Consider the following 20337-nt stretch of genomic DNA (forward strand, 5'->3'; position numbering starts at 1 on the left):
GGTTCCCTTTCGTGGAAGTGACATTTTGATGAGAAAAAAGAAGTCAGGCTAATAAGGGCAGGGGGAAAAGCGTGGTGTGTGTGGGTCAGTTTTATCTTGGGAAAAGCCCTCTGGAGTTTTGGGCGATTCTGCTCAGCCGTTCACAAGGTCATCATGGGGATAGAGGAGGCAACTCAGCTATGAAATCCTGGTTTGTCAGAACACGATCCAAGAAACCTGCAAGGGGAGTGCTGAGTACGTGTGAGAAGACTCCAAGGCAACAAGACTCTTCTGACCTCAGTTTCTTCAACAACACAGACTTGGTTTTGGAATGTCCTGCTGTGCTTCTCCTAGGTGTAGCAGACAGGAGTGAGTTACTTCAGATTCCTCGTTACAACTGGCTGTTGTTGTTTATACATTTCTATGGAAAAAAACGTGTTTCTCCCATATGCAGCTTGTCCTGGTGATTGTAGACAGCTTGAACTCGTGAGAACTTTACTCACATGATCTTTCTTAACTCTCAGAGTATAAATTGTCTGATGCTCTGAATAAAGTGGGCTGTGGTGTGGGACTCTAGTCCGCCTATTTGTAGGCTCTGCTCTCCAGGTCCCACCGTCTCTAGAGTGGAACACACTGGATGAAGTGTATCTACTTAGAAACTACTAGAGTCCTGCTAAGCTCTACTGTTTCCCACTGACTTTGGTTATGGTCAGTAGAAATACATAAAATCTTTCAGAGCCTTAATGCCTAAGTGTCCTGTCTTGCCCTAGAAGGAAGCAGATATGTAGGGGAGGTATTCAACAGAGCTAGCATCTTTCTAAGAACCCCCTTTACTCCCTACTACAATGGTTCTAGTTGTATTTTTGTCACTTTGGAGCAGGGAGGGGACATCTGTAGAGGTCAAAGTGCATGAAGCAGCCTGTATGGCCAGTCAGAAAAGTTCAGCTAACGTGGTAAGGAAAAACTCCACAAAAGCCAATGAAAAGCATAGGCTCTGGTTCTAGAACACATACTAGATGCTAACGGAAGATAAATATTTCTGCAGGGACTTACTCTTTAGCCTTCTATGACACTAGAATGCTGGAGTCTAAATGATGCTGAGACTGCTCTGTGATTTTGGTAAGGGCAGGGCAGAGGTAGCTATGGGCTAGGATCTCTGAACCCCAAGCCTAGGTTTTTAGAGGCTGCTCATGCTGCCTGCCCTGTGTGAATTATACATGTGGTGTGGGCATCAAGTTTCTGGGATGTGCTAGGGTCTTTGGTTACTAGAAAACAGGATCCAAATGGAGGTAGATGAAAGATGCCAAATAGCCTACCATGATCACGTCTGCTGTGGTGGTTCCAGTGGTGGCTAGCACATCTGCACAGGTCCCCATTGAGCTTTCTGGGGTGCCTTTGGGAACAGCATCCTGAGAATTCCCACTGCCCCCTTCAGTGGTTCCTGGTGCACCCTCTTTACAGTGTGGCTGGAGCTGGATGGGATCCTCTTCTAGGCCCTTTGCTGGCTCCTCCCTGGGTTTCAAGCATTGGACCAGGAGTCTCCAGGCCTCAGTGTGACAACCTTCCAAGGCCTGGAGCTGAGTCACTGCATGGTGGGCCTTGGCTGCCCATTCCCACTGAAGCCGGTTCAGCATATGCAACCCCAGCTCCTCTGGGTATTCTTGGAGCACAGGAACCCTCTTTGCTACCTCCTTAGTGAGCATGAGCATGTTCTCTAGAGACACAAGAAGGTCTTCCTGGAAGGATCCAGACTCTTGACCTCCTGCTATGATTCCCTGCACAGCTTGGATGACAGACAGCATCCTTGTCTGGGAGCTCTTGCCGACAGCATCTTGGAACATTTGCTCATAGACAGCATTGATACTACTCAGATAGTCAGTCAGAGCCTTGGCTCGCAGGCTGAGTTCCAAGCAGAGAAGCTCAAAGCGTGTGGAAAGACTGGGACATGGCTTGGCAGAGGAAACCAAGATGTGTGCCACCTCCAGCAATGCATCTGTGAGTATGTGAACTTGCCCACGCAGAAAGGAGACCTCACCCTTTACCTGCTCATCCCCACACAGAACACTAGACAGCTCAGCAGCCTCTTGTAACCTTTGAGAAACATCTGCTGCCTGATCTAACCCTTCCTGCAACCCTTTCTGGTTCTTCACGGCTTGTTGCAGGGGCAGTAGAAAGAGGCCTTGTCTCCTGCTGAGTCTCTCCATGCTCTGCACCAGGTCCTGGACAGCTGCTGCCCACAGAAGGCACTCACTGTCAATGTCCTCTTCCCTCAACTTGGAGGCTTGGAGACCATCAGAGGACAGAACGTGGTCCAACAGCTGTTGAGCATGGATCTCTGTTTTTTCCAGTCTGCTTTGTAGCTCTAAAAGCACTCCTGGGTGCTCCATTGGGTCAGGGCTCTTCACCAGGCCACTTTTGCCTGCTAGTTGAACCATTGAGGCCAAATTCTGCTGAAGCTCCATAAATGCTGCCATGCTCCCTGGTAATTCAGCCGTTAAGCTATGGAGAAATAGTTGTTGACACAGACGGTACCAGTCACCAGCCCTGACTACCAGAGCCTGCCTGGCTTCCCTGGTCTTCACAGATTGCTGAAAAGCCACTCCCAGAAGCCTGTCACTTCTAGTATTTGTGCTTTGGACTTCCTCCTTGGCTAGGTCAGTAATCAAAGGTACCACTGTTGAAAATTCGTGTAGTTTTGTTGTCCTTTCTGGCCCCAGGGATTCTTCCTCAGCCTGGGTTTCTTGGGCTGTATTCACAGACGACTCCTGCTCTGGCAAGTTGGTGCGTGGTGAGGTCACTACCCGGTGATCCTGCTTCTCCATAGTAGTGATGACTTTGCGGACAGTAAGGAACGGGGAGCCCCACCCCTGTTTGCAGGGGTCAGGGACCCCTCGGTAGGAAAGTGGTTCTACTGGTGGGAAAGAGCTGTTTGCACCGCTTTCCTCTAACCCAGGTACCTGCTGGTATTTCATTGTGGGAGCTGTGGGATTCTGGAGGCTGGGGAGAATGATATAAGGCCATCGCATGGCAATATCAAACCTTTGGACCTGGAATCGAAGCGGGCTGAGGATGTCTGGGTGGTTGGTCCCATCCAGCCCCTCATGGACTTGCTGAGCTGAATAGATGAGATGTTTTGCCATAGTTAAAAAGGCACCTGTGTCCTGAGCGCTGCCTCCACCTGTGCTGCCTTCAGTGGCTGCAGCCAGCGTCAAGGAAGACTGCGCCAGCTGCTGGACCACGACTCTCATCCCGTTTCGGAAAATGGGATCTGGGTCTTGACCCACATACCTGCTCATCACTTGTACTATGTGTGTGGCTCTTCTGCGTAAGAACGCCACAGAGCTGGAAAACTCTCTGGACGCTCCGCTCCTCAGAACCCTTGTGTACAGGTTCAAGTGTTCGGTCATTTCCTGGATGGACAAACTCAGGAATTCAGGAATATCGAGAACGACATCAAAGCATGCCAAGAGGTGTTCGGATTCCCTGGCCCAGGCCTCAAGCAATGCCTGCAGGGAGGCAGGGCTCCAGTCCAGGCCACGTGTTTGGGAACTTTGGGAAAAGAGTTCCTTCGTTTTGACCACAAGCCCCCAAAGACCTGCCGCGGCAGCCTCCACGTCTCTGCCAGTTTGCTGTTGGGGGCAGCAGACCCAAACCAAGCGTGCCACTCGGATCATTTGCTTCGCTTGGTTGTGGAAAGCATCAAGGAGAAGCTGGAGAGTCTCTGCCAGGGCTTCGCTATTGCACGGGGACCTGATAGTGGAAGTCGTCAAGGCAGCCTGGACCAGCCTCTCTAGAGGACTTTGGGTATCTGTGAACGTGTCCAGAATCTGGCGCAGTAACCCAGCTCGGACTCCCTGATAGAGCGCATCAGTCGCGGCCCGCAGAGCTTCCCATTCTGCCCCTGAGCTGGGCTGGGAAGGCCGGTGCACCCTGGGGCGGAGCTGCAGCAGCTGGCGGCAATGGGACACTAGGTGCATCCTCTCCTGAGGCGCGGAGCAGGCGGCTAGGCGCAGGCAGTGCCACACCACGGCGGCCAGTGGCGCGTCCAACAGCCCACCACGCAGGGGACTGGGCCCGGGCTCCTCCAGGACCTGTCGCAGCTTCTGCAGACGATGCGCCAATGCTCCATTCTGAGAGCGCGCACTGGGCCCTGCGACGCCAAGCTGCAACACAACCAGGAGCTCTCTGAGGCTCTGCCTGGTCAGAGCAAAGACGCGGCGCCGTGAAGCCACCAGCTGCGGATCGCACGGGTGCCGGAGGTGGCCGCGGGTGGCTGCGAGCAGCTCTGGGATGCAGCACCCTAATCGGTGGCGAACTCGACCCAGGCGTTCGTCCCAGGCCCAGCGCGTGGTCAGGCTGCCCAGTTGCAGCAGCGCAGCAGCCAGGTCAGCAAGCGAGGCGTGCAGCGACGTGGCGTCCTCTGCGGCCTCCAGAGCCTCCAAGCACGTCAGACACCAACCAGCCGCGGGCACAGTCTTCCTCACCATTGCTGCGTCTTCGAGGAGCAAGATCTGCTGGGGCGGTCACAGGAAAGAGACGTGAAGATGACTGAACATTCTTGGAGCCATGTACTTAAACCTAGGAGACCTTACATGGTCAGTTAACCTGAATGTAACCAAATACAGGCACCGTCTAGGTGACTGGACTTGAGAATGCACACTCCAGAATTGGAGGTTTGCGTGTGTGCGCATTTCTTTGTAAACCAGAGGTCTGAAGCAGCTGCCTTCCCTCCATATTTACTGTGGGGTCTTCCCTGGACTGTTCAAAGGCGGATTATTATTTAGATGGGAACGATGGCCTGGAGCTCTTCTCTGTGACAGCTTTTTAGCCTGACTCCACCTCTCCAAGACAGCTCCATCCACTTCCTACCCCTGGGGCTGGTACCCAAGTCAAAAGCCTTTCTCCTTTCATTCACCATCAACAGGTGCCCCAAACCCTCTGATTCTGCCCCTCACCTTCCCCTACCACATTGCAACTAAAGCCACACTACACAAGTTATACAACACACAACAACAAAATATTTTGAGGAATATGTGTTTGAACCAGGAGCAATATTCCAATCTAAAAGCTGTGCACTGGGGCTGGAGAGATGGCTCAGCAGTTAAGAATACTGGCTGCTCTTCCAGAGGACCTGGGTTTGATCCCCAGCATCCAAGAGGGGCACACAACTTTCTGTAACTCCAATTTTAGAGTATCCTCTGCACTCCTCTGTCCCACTCTGCCTCCCTCAGGCATTTTACAGACGTGGTGCATAGATACACATTCAGGCATACACTCATACACATAAAATAAAAATAAATAAAACCCCTAAAAATAAATTTAAGTTGTATTTAGCAAGGAATGTGGGTCAGGGTGAAAAGTTGATAATATTTGGAAACTGGTAGGTTATACCAGCTCCATTACAGCTTCAATTTAGCCCTGATTAAATTGGTAATGAATTCTGTGTGTGTGTGTGTGTGGGGGGGGGATCTTGGCAAGCACCTGGGCAGGTTTCAATTTAAGGGACACTCAGGAGTTCCTGTGGGAACTGCATAGCCATGCGTGTTCTCCAGCAATGACCAAGCAGTCAGCCAGCTCTGAGAGAGCCTCACCTTGGTAGTGTCCACCAGGATCTGCTGAGCGGTGGCCACTAGCTCCTCCCAATGACGCTGACTCTCAGGCTGCAGGGGGAGTTTCTCTGTTACCATCAGGATGTTCCTCCCAGAGAGGCTTAGAGACTCCGCCACTGGCTGCATTTCCTCCTGAAACCACACCTCCTCGGAGTCGGCCACCAGCCTGAACAGACACATTGCACTTATAATGTTATCACATCAGAACCAAAACAAACAAACAACAACAACAACAAAAACAAAAAACAAAAACAAAAACAAAAACAAAAAAAAACACGTGGGAATGAGGATACACAGCAGGTACACCAGGTGGCCATTAAAATGAACCTTGACGGCTGTGCTTAGGGGCCAGAGACACAATGCTGAGTTAAACAAACAAACAAACAACTCTCTTCAGCCTTTCTTCAAATGTCTTAGTTTGTGAATTAGAGTTGTTCCCTCAATATATGTCTCAGCCTTTACAAACGTCACACTGTTAGGTTAAACAGGCTAAGGACAGACATTAGGCAGAGAACTCTGAGTCCCAGGCTTTTCCTCTCAGCAGCCTGGAGACAATTGAGCCGAGCACATTCAGAGTTTCAGGTAAGAAACTGGCGGAGGCCACTGTCTTAGCTACTAAGAATAAGATAAAGCCGCCAAGCTTGGCATAGTGGTGCACACCCCTAATCCCAGCTATTTGGGAGGCAGAGGCAGGAGGATCACAAATTCACAGCATGCGTGGGCCACATAGTGAGTTTGTGGTCAGCTGGACAACTTACTGAGAACTTGTTTCAAAAGTTGAAATGCCTAGAGGTGCCAGGTTCTCAGTTCAGTCCCCAGTACTGGGGGCACAAAACTAAAAATAAAGAATGCTGCTGTGGGTATTCATGCCTTGTTCTTTGTGTGGACACAGGATTCCATTCCTCTGGGAAAAATGCCTGGTAACAAGTATACTTTTAACTTTTAGAGAATATTTTCTAAAGTAGTTGCAACATACTGTGTTCTAATCAGCAATGAGAGAGTTCAAGATCCTACATATTTGAATCAGCACTTGAAATGGTGCTTCATTTTAAACACCCCAAGGTTGGTAGTCATCATTGAATAGGTAAAACAAATTCCAGACTTCTCTTGAACATCAAATGAGTCTTCTGCAGAGTGCTTGGATGCAAGTTGTTTTTTTTTTTTTAAAGATTTAATTTATTTATTTATTATGCATACAGTGTTCTGTCTATATGAATGCCTGCAGACCAGAAGAGGGCGCCAGATCTCACTACAGATGGTTGAGAGCCACCATGTGGTTGCCGGGAATTGAACTCAGGACCTCTGGAAGAGCAGCCAGATGCTCTTCACCACTGAGCCATCTCTCCAGCCCGAAACATTTTTGAAATTTTTTTTTCCAGAGCTAAGGACCAAAACTGAGCTAAATCCCCAACCAGATGCAGGTTTTGATCCTTGGTGTGATAAACCAATCCCTTTCCTTTGAGGATGAACCTGTCTGTGAGGATGATTGATATCATGGATAGAGAACAATCCAGATTAGCATCTTTCTTCACCTAAGGAAAGCTGTCCTGCAGCTGATAATGAGATATAAGAACCTGAAGCCAGAGAAAGAATTCATTACTCTCTGAAGATATCTCTTGCTGATCTAGACTTCCAAGTACATAGAAAATGTAAACGTTGCCTCCAGGGGCTAAGGAGGTGGCTCTGTGAGAAAGTGCTTGCTATTCAAGCACCAGAACCTGAGTTGAGATCTCAGTACCCACACAAATGCTGGGTGGGCGTGGCAGCCTATCTGTAATCCAAGGGTTAGGAGACAGAGACAGGGCTGGAACAATCTGGCTGGCTAGAGTAGATAAATCAGCAAGTTCCTGGTTCAAGTGAGTGACCCTGCCTCAATCTCTATAGGGTAGAGAGCGATAGATGAAGACACTCAAGTCAGGCTTTGCTCTCCATACACATGTGCACACACATCTGTATACACACCTGTGCTGGGAAATATTATTTTAAGATGTGTTACTTTTGTTTATGTTGTATTTGTTTAACTCTGTAAAGCTGTGTTATTGTGCCTGTCCAAAACACGTGACGGTCTAATAAAGAGCTGAACGGCCAATAGTGAGGCAGGAGAGAGAAATAGACAGGGCTGGCAGGCAGAGGGGATAAATAGAAGGAGAAATCTGGGAGGAAGGAAGTAGCCAGGGAAGGAGGAGGACTTCAGGGGCCAGCCACCCAGCTACACAGCAAGCCACAGAGTAAGAGTAAGATTTACAGAAGTAAGAGAATAGGAAAAGCCCAGAGGCAAAAAGTAGATGGGATAAGTTGTTAAGAAAAGCTGTCAAGAAACAAGCCAAGCTAAGGTCGAGCATTCATAATTAAGAATAAACCTCTGTGTCATTTATTTGGGAGCTGGGTAGAGGGTCCCCTCAAAAGAGCAAAAACAAACAACTACACATCTTCAACCCACACATATATAAATGTGCATGTATGCATGCATACTCCATACACATGCAGAAAAAAAGGGGGCAGGGATAAAATGTGGAAATGTTTGGAAGCTCCAGAATGTCTTTACAAGGCTGGTCACATGACAGCTCTCACCAGGCAAGCAAAATGCTGTTGATACTGCCATTCGTGATGCAGACATCCACCAAGGCCACATGGCATTTCTATAACAGCAAACTAGAAGCCATTTCTCCAGCCCCAAGACTAAGCTTTCAATGGCATGTGTATGGCTTTGTGGTGGTTTGAATGAGAAGTGTCTCTCGTAGGCTGAGGTACTTGAATACCCAGTCGCTAGTTGGTGGCCCTGTTAGGGGAGGTGCAGAGTTGCTGGAGGAAGAACAACCTGGCTTTGAGGGTGTATAGCCTCATCCCAGCTCCGTTTGATCACTACTTGGTGTTTGTTGCTGAAGATGTGAGCTCTCAGCTTCCTGCTCCAGCTGCCTGATGTCATGCTTCTGCAGTCCAGCGGTTTGGGCTCTTCCTCTGGAACCACAGCCCAAATAAACTCTTTCTCCCTTAAGTTGCAACAAAGTAACTGATACAGGATTTCACTTCCATGATGCTCAGATTACTGTTAGCTCACTCTGTGTTGTTGCAAACGGTTTTGATGTGGATTCACTTCCCCAACTATTGCTACTTTGTGTCCTTTAAACAAAATGTCCACTGTGTATCTGTCATTACCTATGTGGGATATGGATTATGGTTCTCAGTGGAGATGTAAGAGAGTAATTCTAGACAAATCTTCACTAGCAATCCATTCAGACAGCCAATAGCTGGACATTTACGACTGTGACAGTAGCTCAGAAATTGTCACACCCCTTAAAATAATGGAAAACCCGCCTATTCTATAAGATTATTTCTACATATGTTTAGAAAGATTATTTTCAGGCCAAGCATGGTGGCACATATCTTGAATCCCAGTACTGGGGAGGCTAAGGCAGACAGGTCTCTGAGAGTTTTCACAGTGAGTTCTAGGCCAACCAAATTACAGAGTAACACCCTGTCTCAAAAGTTTAAAAAAAATTAAAAAGAATGATTTTCCAGAAAGTTTACACAGAGTGCAAGTTGCTGCTATTCAGCTATACTATATAAAGAAATATAAACACTATTTTCACTATGTCACCCAAGTCCTTAGGTTTCAGAAGTCAGAGCCACCAAGTGACCATGTGAGATGGACACTGCTTAAAAACCAAGCAATGTGTAGTTTTTAGTTTAACTGACTCTTGGAAAGACAAAACTTTCACAACAGAAAAACATTTATTTGTTTGTTTATTACAATATAAAAAAGTGTAGCTCTAATTGCTGCACGGGCTTCTAGTAAAGACTGAACCACCATTGAGAAATGCAAGCGAGACCATTGATACTTAACGTGGTGTGTTGACAAGAGTCCAAGGTGTGCGTTTCACACATGGCTTACATTTTGGGTTTTCTTCTTTTAGGCTTTGCAGTGGGTTTGAGTGAGATTGACCGCCATTCTCCTATTTGGAACGCTTAGTCACCAGGGCATGGGAAAGATTAAGAGGTGTGGCCTTCCTGGAGTAGATGCAGCATTGTCCGAGAAAGTGTGTCACTGGGTGTGAGCTTTGAACTTTCTAAAGCCCACGCCAGGCCGAGCATTGTTTGCTCTTTCTCTGCCTGCTGCCTGAGGATCGGGACGGAAAGCTCTCAGTTACTGCTCCAGCATCATGCTGCCCGTGTGCTGTCATGTTCCTTGCCGTGATGATAATGGACTAAGCTCTGAAACTGTAAGCCAGGCCCAATTAAATAAGAGTTGCCTTGGGGGATGGAGAGATGGCTCAGTGGTTAAGAGAACTGGTTGCTCTTCCAAAGGACCTGGGTTCAATTCCCAGCATCCACATGGAAGTTCACAACTATCTGTAACTCCAGTTCCAGGGGATCTGACATCCTCATACAGACATATATGCAGGCAAAACCCCAATGTATGTTAAATAAATGAATCTTTTTAAAAAATGAGTTGCCTTGGCCATGGTGTCTCTTCACAGAATAGAACACTAAGACTGGCTTATTGTTAGTCAAAGCAATACGACACTAGGACTCTCTGCCATGACACTGGTCTCATTCAGAACAGATTGATGTATTTATTTCGCCATTTTACATATTAATAATAGCACGAAAGAGATTTAAAAAATGAAAACTGCTGTTTTTCTTTTGAATTATTTTGTATGTCACACCTTTGAAGGTCAAAGGACAGGTGAAAGTGAAAAGTGTGAAAGTCAACTCTCCTTCCATGTGGGACCCCCCCCCCCCGCCGACCCCCCACCCCACCCTCCCGCCCCCGGGATTGAACTCAGGCCATCAGGTGCACTGCCTCATTAAGTCAACTTGACACAAGCTGGAGTCAAATGTGAAGAGGGACCTGGGGCTGTGAAAAAGCCCCCATCAGACTGGATTAATAATGGTTGTGGGAGGGCACAGCCCACTGTGGGCAGTGCCAGCCTCGGGCAGATGGTCCTGGGCTGTATAAGAAAACAGGCTGAGCAAGCCATGGAAAGCAAGCATGTAAGCAGCTCTCCTCCACAGGTCCTGCCTCTGCCCCTGCTTTGGCTTTCCCTGATGACAGACTGTATCCTTTGAACCAAATACACCCCCCCACACACACACACCAAGTGGCTTTAGGTTATGGTGTTTTACCACAGCAACAGGAATCTAACTATGACGTCACACTTAGCAACAAGCACTTCCTCCTGCTGAGCCATCTGACCAGCCCCTATTTCTTGTTGATGAAAAATGGGTGTTGGTGATTGTTTTTTAATGATTCAAAAGCATCTCTTTTGACCTGCCTGAACAAAAAATTGTATGGTAGCAATATGTGTAGAGGTCATAAAAGTACAAAAACATATAAAATGTTTATAACAATCCAGTAATCAAAAAGACAAATAATAGTAGTAACAAACAATAAGACTATGTCTGTATCAGTGGATAAGTCTATAAAACAACCAATTGTGTATTTCTGTAATGTGTACCGTACTGTGTGCTCCAGTCAATGTCCATTTGTGGAAGTGTATTTATTTTATATGGCACATGATGTTAAATGCAAAAGGAGCTACGATTCTGTAGTTCCCATGAGTTCTGATGTGCTTTTGAGATGACTGTGGACAGCCGTGAGCACACCTCAATTAAAAAGCATTTCCAGTCTCTGGCTGCTCCGCTCTTTGTCTATTTAATAGAGTCCTCTGAAGAGAAGTTTGTTTTGTCCTTCCTGAATCATGCTTCCAGTTTTATTTCTGGAACTCCTTACTTAACCTGAGGAGTCTCAAAGACTCAGATCCTCTGTTTCTTTGTAAATCATTTATAAACTGAAGAGTTATAGTTAGACGTTTGATGGATTTTGAATTGATCTTCTTACACAGTTCCACATTTACTTTTGCCCACAAATAGCCAAGTGTCCCAACTCTCTCTGTCTCCTTTGAATCGGTGTGCACACCTATATGTATGTTTCTAAATTCCTTGATCTCCCCCCACCACCCCTGTTTAATTTTTTGAGACATAGTTTCTTTACGTAACAGAGCCCTGACTGACCTGGAACTTGCTCTGTAGACCAGGCTGACCTTGAACTCACAGAGATCTACCTGCCTCTGTCTCCTGAGTGCTAGGATTAAAGGCATGCACCCCCAACCCCCAGGCAAATTCCCTGTTCTTAGATTGGAAGAATAAACAATATTTACCCCAGTTTTGATCCATGAGTTGACATGATTCCATTTAAAATCCTAGTAAGCTTTTTTTCCCAGATGGAAATTTATGAGCACATTCTCAAGTTCACAAAGGTATGCAAAGGCCCTAAGTAAACAACTTTTCAAAAGAGGAAAAATGTGGAGGTTTGTACATGATGTTATTTCAAGAACTCACCATAAAGGCACCATGTTAAAGCAGCTGTCCATGTTAACACAGACATGTGGAAGCAGCTGTCCATGTTAACACAGGCTCCAGACAGAACTGGGCAGTGGGGGCTCACACCTTCAATCCCAGTACTTGGGAGGCAGAGGCAGGGGGATCTCTGAGTTCAAGGCCAGCCTGGTCTACAGAGTGAGTTTTAGGACAGCCAGGGCTACACAGAGAAACCCTGTCTCAAAACAAAAACAAACACAAAAGCTCCAGACAGAGACCCATGCACATAATCTATTGATACAAAGGCGCTGAGGCAACTTAATGAAGAAAAGATGATTCTGGAATGCAGGGAACCCACATTTAAAAAGTGAAAACATCTGTACCTTCCATCACATTAGCATGTGCACTCAAAACAAATTCTAGATCAAAATGCAAGTGTGTGAAACCACAAAATTCCTGGGAGGAAGCAGGGAAAAAAATTTTTTTTAAATTTTGTTTTGACTGTCCTGGTCTCAAACTCACAGAGAGCCCCTGCCTCTGACTCCCCAGTGCTGGGACCAAAGGTATGTACCATCACATCTGGCTAGAGAAAGGTTTTATGGTCATGAATTAGGCAAACTTTTTTTTTTAGAGACAATACCAAAAAAAAAAAAAAAACCAAAACAACAACAACAACAACAAAAAAAAACCAACCATACTCCATAGACAAAAATTATTGTGAAGTTGGTTCATCAAAACCAAGAATTTCTGGCTTATGAAAGACTTTGTTAAATTAGTAAAGAGACAAGGTACAGACCAAGAGAAAATTTGTGAAGATATTGGATAAACCAAATAACCTAACAAGTCAGCAAGCATAGATGGGAAGCTGTGTAGCTGGGATATATATGCAGATAGGGGGCTAAAGTCATGGCTCAGCTGCTCTGGAAAAGGTCCCAAGTTTAGTTCCCAGCACACATCTGGGGTTTCACAGCAATCTCCAGCTGTAACTCCAGCTACAGGGGCTCTGACACCCTCTTCTGAGCCCTAAGGGCAACTCCCCTCAAATGCACATACCCACACACAGAGATACATAATTGAAAAAAATCTTTAAGGGGTTGGAGAGATCTCTCAACAGGTAAGCTGTATATACTGTGCTTGCAGAGAAGCCAAGTTCAATTACAGTTTCCAGCACACATGTCAAGCAGATCACAACCACCTGTAACTCCATTTCCAGGGGATCCAACACCCTTTTCAGGCCTCTGTGGGCACCAACACTCACAGGCACAAAACCTCAACACATAACTAAAAATAATAAAAACTTTAGAATCTTCGAATGACTAAAAATGTTTTATGGCATTATTTCAAGGGAATTAAAGTTTAAATCAAGGTAAAATATCTGCTAGAATAGCTAAATTAAAAATTCTGGGGTTGGGGATTTAGCTCAGTGGTAGAGCGCTTGCCTGACAAGCACAAGACCCTGGGTTTGATCCTCAGCTCAAAAAAAAAATTCTGATTATTAGCTGGATGGTGGGTGGCACACACCTTTAATTCCAGCAGAGGCTTGTGGATCTCTGTGAATTTAGGGTCTGTCTGGTCTACAGAGTGGGTTCCAGTGCAGCCAGGGTTACACAGAGAAACCCTGTCTCAAAAGACAAAAACAAAAAGTTCTGATTATTTCAAGTGCTGAGGAATTCAGTGTGTGAGAACTGGGTTTCTCATACTGCTGTACACTGTATGACATATTCTGGCAATTTGAAAAATATAGTATTTGGGGCTGAAGAGATGGCTCAGAGGTTAAGAGCACCGACTGTGCTCTTCCAGAGGTCCAGAGGTCCTGAGTTCAATTCCCAGCACCCACATGGTAGCTCACAACCATCTGCAATGAGATCTGGCACCCTCTTCTGTATAAATAATAAATAAATAAATCTTTAAAAAATATATAGTATTTTAATTAATTCTTTGTGAACTTCATACATGCATATGATGTGCTTGGTCATATTCACCCTACTCCTCCTAGATTTACCCCAGTCACAGCCCTGGCAATTTCTTAAAGAGTTAAACATGTATAAAGCTACCAGGATGCATATGACATTGTGCGCTGTCCAGCCTCAGAGTACTGTTCACACAGACCCAGGGTAAATGGGGCTCATCACTATAGACTGCTTTATGCCCATGCACCTGCACAAACATGCATGTGTCCACACACATATACCATACACGTGGACAGGAACATCTGCAAAGGTTTTAAAAAAATCTTACATTAATTGAAGCTAGTGTACAAAGGAATGGATTTCATCAAGGCATCCCCACACACTGGGGTGATTCTAACTCATCTCCTCTCCACCATGCTCCCTTCTCCTCCCTCTTCTTCTGACGCCTCCAAACGCTCCCCCATTCTGCCTTCATGTCAGATAGATTTCACTACCTTCTTTCTTTTTCACCTCTTCCTCCTCCCTCTCATGATCCCTTTCTAGTTTCACAACTTACAGGTGCACGTGCACGCATGCACGTGCACACACACACACACACACACACACACACACACACACACATGCAATTTTAGATCTAAGTCTGCATGTGAAAGAAAGCATGGTGTTTATCTTCTGAGTCCGCCTCACTTCTTTTCACATAATGATTACTAGCATCTTTTAGTGTCATGTAAATGCCACAATTTCTTTATGGGTGAATAAAGTGTAATTTCACTGTCTACGTGTCATATTTTCTTGTATGCACATGCATTTGTATAATATTTCCTTCACCCATTCATCATATTATTTAAAGACTTATTGTATGTCTGTATATGTGTGTGTGTGTGTGTGTGTGTGTGTGTGTGTGCGCGCGCATCCGAAAGAGTACAGTACTTATAGGGACTAAGGAATTGGACCCCCTGGAACTTGAGTAACAAGCGGTTGTGAGCCACCTGGCATGGGTGCTGGAAACCACACTCAGTCTTCTGCAAGAGCAGAAGCCATCTCTTCAGCCCTCCGCAGAGATATTTTTATATGAGTTCTTAAAAAACAGAAAGTAGCCGGGCGGTGTTGGCGTACACCTTTAATCCCAGCACTTGGGATGCAGAGGCAGGTGGATCTCTGTGAGTTTGAGACCAGCCTGGGCTACAGAGTGAGTTCCAAGAAAGGCGCAAAGTTACACAGAGAAACCCTGTCTCGAAAAAACAAAAACTAAAACCAGAAAGTAGAGTGATGGGAGGGAAAAATTAAAAGAGAAAGAAAATATTCAAAATATTCGGAATAAGAATATACTTGAAGGCCAGGCGGTGGTGGCACATGCCTTTAATCCCAGGTGGATCTTTGTGAGTTTGGAGGCCAGCCTGGTCTACAGAGTGAGTTCCAGGACAGGCTCCAAAGCTACATAGAGAAACCCTGTCTGGGGGGCGGGGGTAGAATATACTTGAATACTCAAGAGTGTAGCTGTCTCTAAGTTGCAGGTTTGTTGATAATATTTTTTTTCTTTCTTTTGCTCATTCATAGTTCCTAAATGTTCATCATAAGATATGCTTGTAGCAAGAGGAAACACATCCTTGTGCTGGCCTCTTCTCACTGGCACACACTGACAGCAGCTGATGTGGCAGGTTTCGGCTTCCTGAGAGCTTGCCCAGCAGAGGAAGGCAGGAACCTGCCAGCTCAACACTTAGTGGGGTATGCTGCTTGCCTCCATTTGGCTTCTCTGGGAACCTGGGGACTGCTCAGGGATGGTGGAGCCAAACTCAAGTCCAAGTGTTTATTATTATGGTTCTGCAAGGATAAAAAGGGCTGGACTGTTTCCCACAGTCATGAATACTGATAATTATCTGTATAAATAATTTATCCTGCCAGGAACAGACAATACAGCAAAGGCATTTATACTGTTGTGAAAACAAACAACATTTAGTCTCTCTCAAAACTTACTATACTTTTTGTGATTAAAAAATGCATTGTCAGGGTTGGAGAGATGGCTCAGGGGTTAAGAGCACTGGCTGCTCTTCCAGAGGTCCTGAGTTCAGTTCCCAGCAACCACATGGTGGCTCACAACCATCTGTGCCCTCATCTGGCCTGCAGGGATACATGCAGGCAGAACACTGTATATGTAATAAATAAATACATCTAAAAATGCATTGTCAGAAATCAGAATCTATAGGAAAGTATTAAAATAGTATAAAATCACTGTTACCAAATTCCTATATAATTCATTTTATTTATGTGTGTGTGTTATTACAGGGGTTCTGGGATCTGAACTTAGGTTCATGATTGAGCACCAAGCACTCTTAAGTGCTATGGCATCTCTCGAGCTCCTATACATAATTTATAACAAACATTTTACATTATTTCTCACTATAATTTTTCTTTTTACCTAACTAGAGTCACATGATCTTTAGGCCCTGCCCTAACTCCATAGCTGTGATGGCTAATCTTGGTTGTCAACTTAATGCACCTGGGAAGAGGGATCTGGACTGAAGAATTGCCTTCAGCAGATTGTTCTGTAGTCATGTCTATGGGGACATTTTCTTTATTGATAATTGGTATAGTTGGGCCCAGCCTACTGTGGGTGGTACCACTCGTGGCAGATGGGCCTTGACTATCTCAGAATCATGGCTGAGCAAGCCAAGGGGGCAACCCAATAAACAGTCACTCCACGGTTTCTGCTTTAGTTCCTGCCACCAAGGTCCTTCCTTGAGTTTCTCCCTTGATGGTGAACTACAATGTGTTAAGTCAACTCAAGCCTTCCCTCCTCCACGTTGCTGCTGTTGGCCAGTGTTTTACTACAGCAACAGAGAAGTGAACCAAAGCAACCTACATCCATTCTTGAACTAATTTATTTTTCATACATCTTTTTTCAGAAAGCATTTATTTCTTGAGACAGGGTCTCATGTAGCTCAGTCTGGGTTCAAATTGGCTATGTAGCTGTGGTGGTTTGAATTAAAATGGCCCCCATGGGATCATGCATTTGAAAGTTTAGTCACTGGGAAGTGGCACTATTTGAACAGATTAGAAGGACTGGGAATGAATGGGCTTGTTGGAGAAAGTGTGTCACTGGGGCTGGGCTCTGAGGTTTCAAAGAGCCCATTGCAAGCCCATTTTCTCTCTCTCTCTCTTCATATGGATCAGGATGCAGAATTCTCAGCTACTTCTGCCTACATGCTGCCATGCTTCCCACCTTAATGATAATGAACCAAACCTTTGAAACTGTAAGCAAGCCCACAATTAAATGCATTCTTTTATAAGAGTTATCTTGATCGTGGTGTCTCTTCACAGCTATAGAATAGTGACTAAGACAGTAGTCAAGGAAAACCTTAAACTTCTGGCCCTCCACACTCTACCTCCTGAGTTCTGGGATTATAGGTGTACACCACCACATCCAGTTTATGCAGTGCTGGGGATGAAACCCAGAGCTTCTTGTATGCTAGCAAGAACTCTATCAACTGAGCTACATCCACCTGCCCCCAAAGCGTTAAAGACTATAATCAGAATGTATTTATATGTTCTGTTGTCTGCCAATCTGTCATGGTAATGGGCTTAAGTTCCATGGGGATATTACCTGCCGGCAACATGCACAAACTCCTCACTAGCATTGGCCAGTTCCTCTGCCACCTTCTGCAAGGAGGTAAAGGCTTCATTCTGTACATCTCTCCTCTCCACTGAGATGAGCAGATGACAAAGCTGGACAGTCATTGGTGTGACGATTTGCTCCATGGCCCTGTTCTGTATCATAGGACTAAAGTCATCCCAGAGGAAAGAGTCCATCTTCATGACTGTGAACAGAAATGATGACACCATAAGCTCAGGCTTGTTGACAAATGAAATATGAAAGTATTTCTCTTGATTCAATGTTCACCTAGTTTTACACCTATAGAGAAAAAAATCTATGAAATATTAAATGGATATTTAAGATTTATACTAAAGACCTTACACACACAGCAGGTTGTGGCTTAGCAGAAACATATGAAAAGGGGTGGGGTGGGGCAAAGACACACTAGGTCAGACCCCGAAGAAGACAACAGAATGAAAAGTAGACTCACAAACCACAAAATAGACACAGTTAAGAAGTGGTTAATGACAATCCAATGCTGGGATTTGTGGTAGAACGTTATTTTAACTGGGCAAAGATGTGTTACATTTGTTTATGCTGTGGAATATCACTTTAATTATGTGAAGGTGTGTTACATATGTTTCTGCTGTCTTTGTTAATGATGTAAAGGTGTGTTACATTTGTGCTGCATTTGTTTAATCATGTAAAGACTGTTGCATTTGTTTCTCTTCACCTGCCTAAGGCACCTGATTGGTCTTATAAAAAGCTGAATGGCCAATAGCTAGGCAGGAGAGGAATAGGCAGGGCTGGCAGGCAGAGAGAATAAACAGAAGGAAAAATCTAGGCTAAGAAAGAATGAGAAAAGAAGAAGAGAGGAGAGAACAGGGAAATGCCTAGGGCCAGCCAGGCAGCCACCAGCCACCAGACACAGAGCAGGACATACAGAAAGAGAGGTTAAAAAGCCCTGAGGCAAAAACACACATAAAGAGAAACAGATTAAAATAAGACCTAAGATAAGGCGGAGCATTCATGACTAATAATAAGTCTCCAGGTCATGATTTGGGAACTGGTTGGTGGCCCAAAAGAAAAAGCTTGCTACAGGGATTCTATGACTTATTCATCTTATTCTCTCCTTCAAAATATTCCCCCAAATGAAGAGTAAAAGAGAAGACTCAGGTTAGCCAGATGGCTCAGTGGTTCAGAGCGCTTCTTCCTCTTACAGAGGACCTAAGTTCAGTTTCCAGAAACCACATCGGGCAGCTCACAGTCACTTATAATTCTAGTTTAAGGGGATCTGACACACTCTTCTCCAAGGAGCAGGCACATACATATGTGTACACATGTGTGCACAAGTGGGCATGCACACACAAGCACATACACACCAATAAAAAAATTTAAAAGAATCTTAGGATAATACATAGGTAAAACACACACACACACACACACACACACACACACACACACGCACAAATGTTGCTGTGGCGGTTTGAATAAGAATGACACCCAGAGGCTCACATGCTTGAATACCTGGTCCCCAATTGGTGGAACTGTTTGGGAAGAATTACAAGGTGTGACCTTGTTGGGGGAGGTGTGTCACTGGGGGTTGGCTTTAATATTTAAGAAGCTTGTGCCATTACCAGACAGCTGTCTCCCTCTGCCTCCTACTGTGGAGGGGCCCACAGAGACTCTATAGTGTGGCCTTATTCCATCTTGACTCAAGGTCAGAGAGTTGGAGCCTATTTTGCCCCACAAGGCTCCATAATAGGATGTTTTGGTCAAAGGTATGGTTACCAGATGTTTTATACTTCAAGGCCTGATTACAGGATGTTTTGCCATAAGGCATGGCTACTAAGATGTTTTGAGAATTGAGAAAGTGTTTACGCTTGTCTGTACTTTGTACCTTGAACCATGATGCCCTTGAGAGGGGGAGGTCTTTTGCCTCTCCCCTTGCTGGTGTATAAAAGGCCCATGAGAAATAAACTCTGGGCAACTGTGGTATTAACCCAGAGCCCTCCCGATGCTATTCTGTGTCTCTGTCTCTTTCTTTTACCTCGTACATCTCTATTTTTCCTATCTATTATTTCTCAATCCACACTCCCCTATACCAAGGACTGTCCGAAGGTCAATCTATTTGTAGATAAGGATGAAAGCTTCAACTGCTGCTCAAGCTTCATGCCTGCCTGTCTGCTGCCATGCTCCCCACCATGATGGTCATGGACTCTGACCCTCTATAACTGTGACCCCAAATCAAATATTTTTATTTTCTAAGTTGCCTTGGTCATGGTGTTTTGTCACAGCATTAGAAAAGTAACTGAGACAGTTGCTTATTTTAAAATGAGTGGGAAAACACCAATAATAGTTTATCTTTACAGTAGTAAAAGGCAGGTGGCCACAGCATCGGAGGCAGGAGAGAGGAAGCATTGATATGTTTTAGGGTTGTAGCATCAATAAGAAATTTATGAGGGGAAAAAACTCATACATCTGTGATAAGGACACAATCACTAAGGTTAACCACTGGGGAAGATGAAAGAATATACAACCAAAAAGTTGTTACACAGAAATAATAGAAAACAAAAGAGATAATAGGAAAAGAGCTGGAGAGCTGCCTCAGTGGGTAAGAGCACTGGCTGCTCTTCCAGAGGACCAGGGTTCAATTCCCAGAACCCATATGGAGCTTCACACCTGTCATGATCCCGTGCTTGGGCCTCTGAGGGCATCGCATGAAGGTGGTACACAGACATACATGCAGGCAGAACTCCCACAGTGGTAAAATAAAATAATGATTAAAATAAATCTATGCCAGCCAGTTTGGACTGGAAAAGACAGAGAGTCTGTAGAAAAGGCTCAATGGTTAAGCACACTGGCTGTTCTTCCAACCATCTGTAACTCCAGTTCCAGGACATCTGGCACCCTCTTCTAGCCTCTG

General features: G+C 45.3%; 1 protein-coding gene across 1 annotated transcript in view; it reads right to left on the reverse strand.

Moving 5' to 3' along the window:
* LOC118581386 overlaps positions 1-17632 on the reverse strand; it is a 30758-nt gene extending 13126 nt beyond the window's left edge. Inside the window, exons 1-3 of the mRNA XM_036183436.1 lie at positions 17421-17632; positions 5571-5754; positions 1296-4490 (exon numbers count right to left, since the gene is read on the reverse strand). Coding sequence (XP_036039329.1) covers positions 1296-4490; positions 5571-5754; positions 17421-17632 — 3591 coding nt within the window. The remainder of the gene's footprint in view (positions 1-1295; positions 4491-5570; positions 5755-17420) is intronic.
* Between the last annotated feature and the right edge of the window lie 2705 nt (positions 17633-20337).

Source organism: Onychomys torridus, chromosome 4, assembly GCF_903995425.1.
Source record: "Onychomys torridus chromosome 4, mOncTor1.1, whole genome shotgun sequence".
Lineage (NCBI taxonomy): Eukaryota > Metazoa > Chordata > Mammalia > Rodentia > Cricetidae > Onychomys > Onychomys torridus.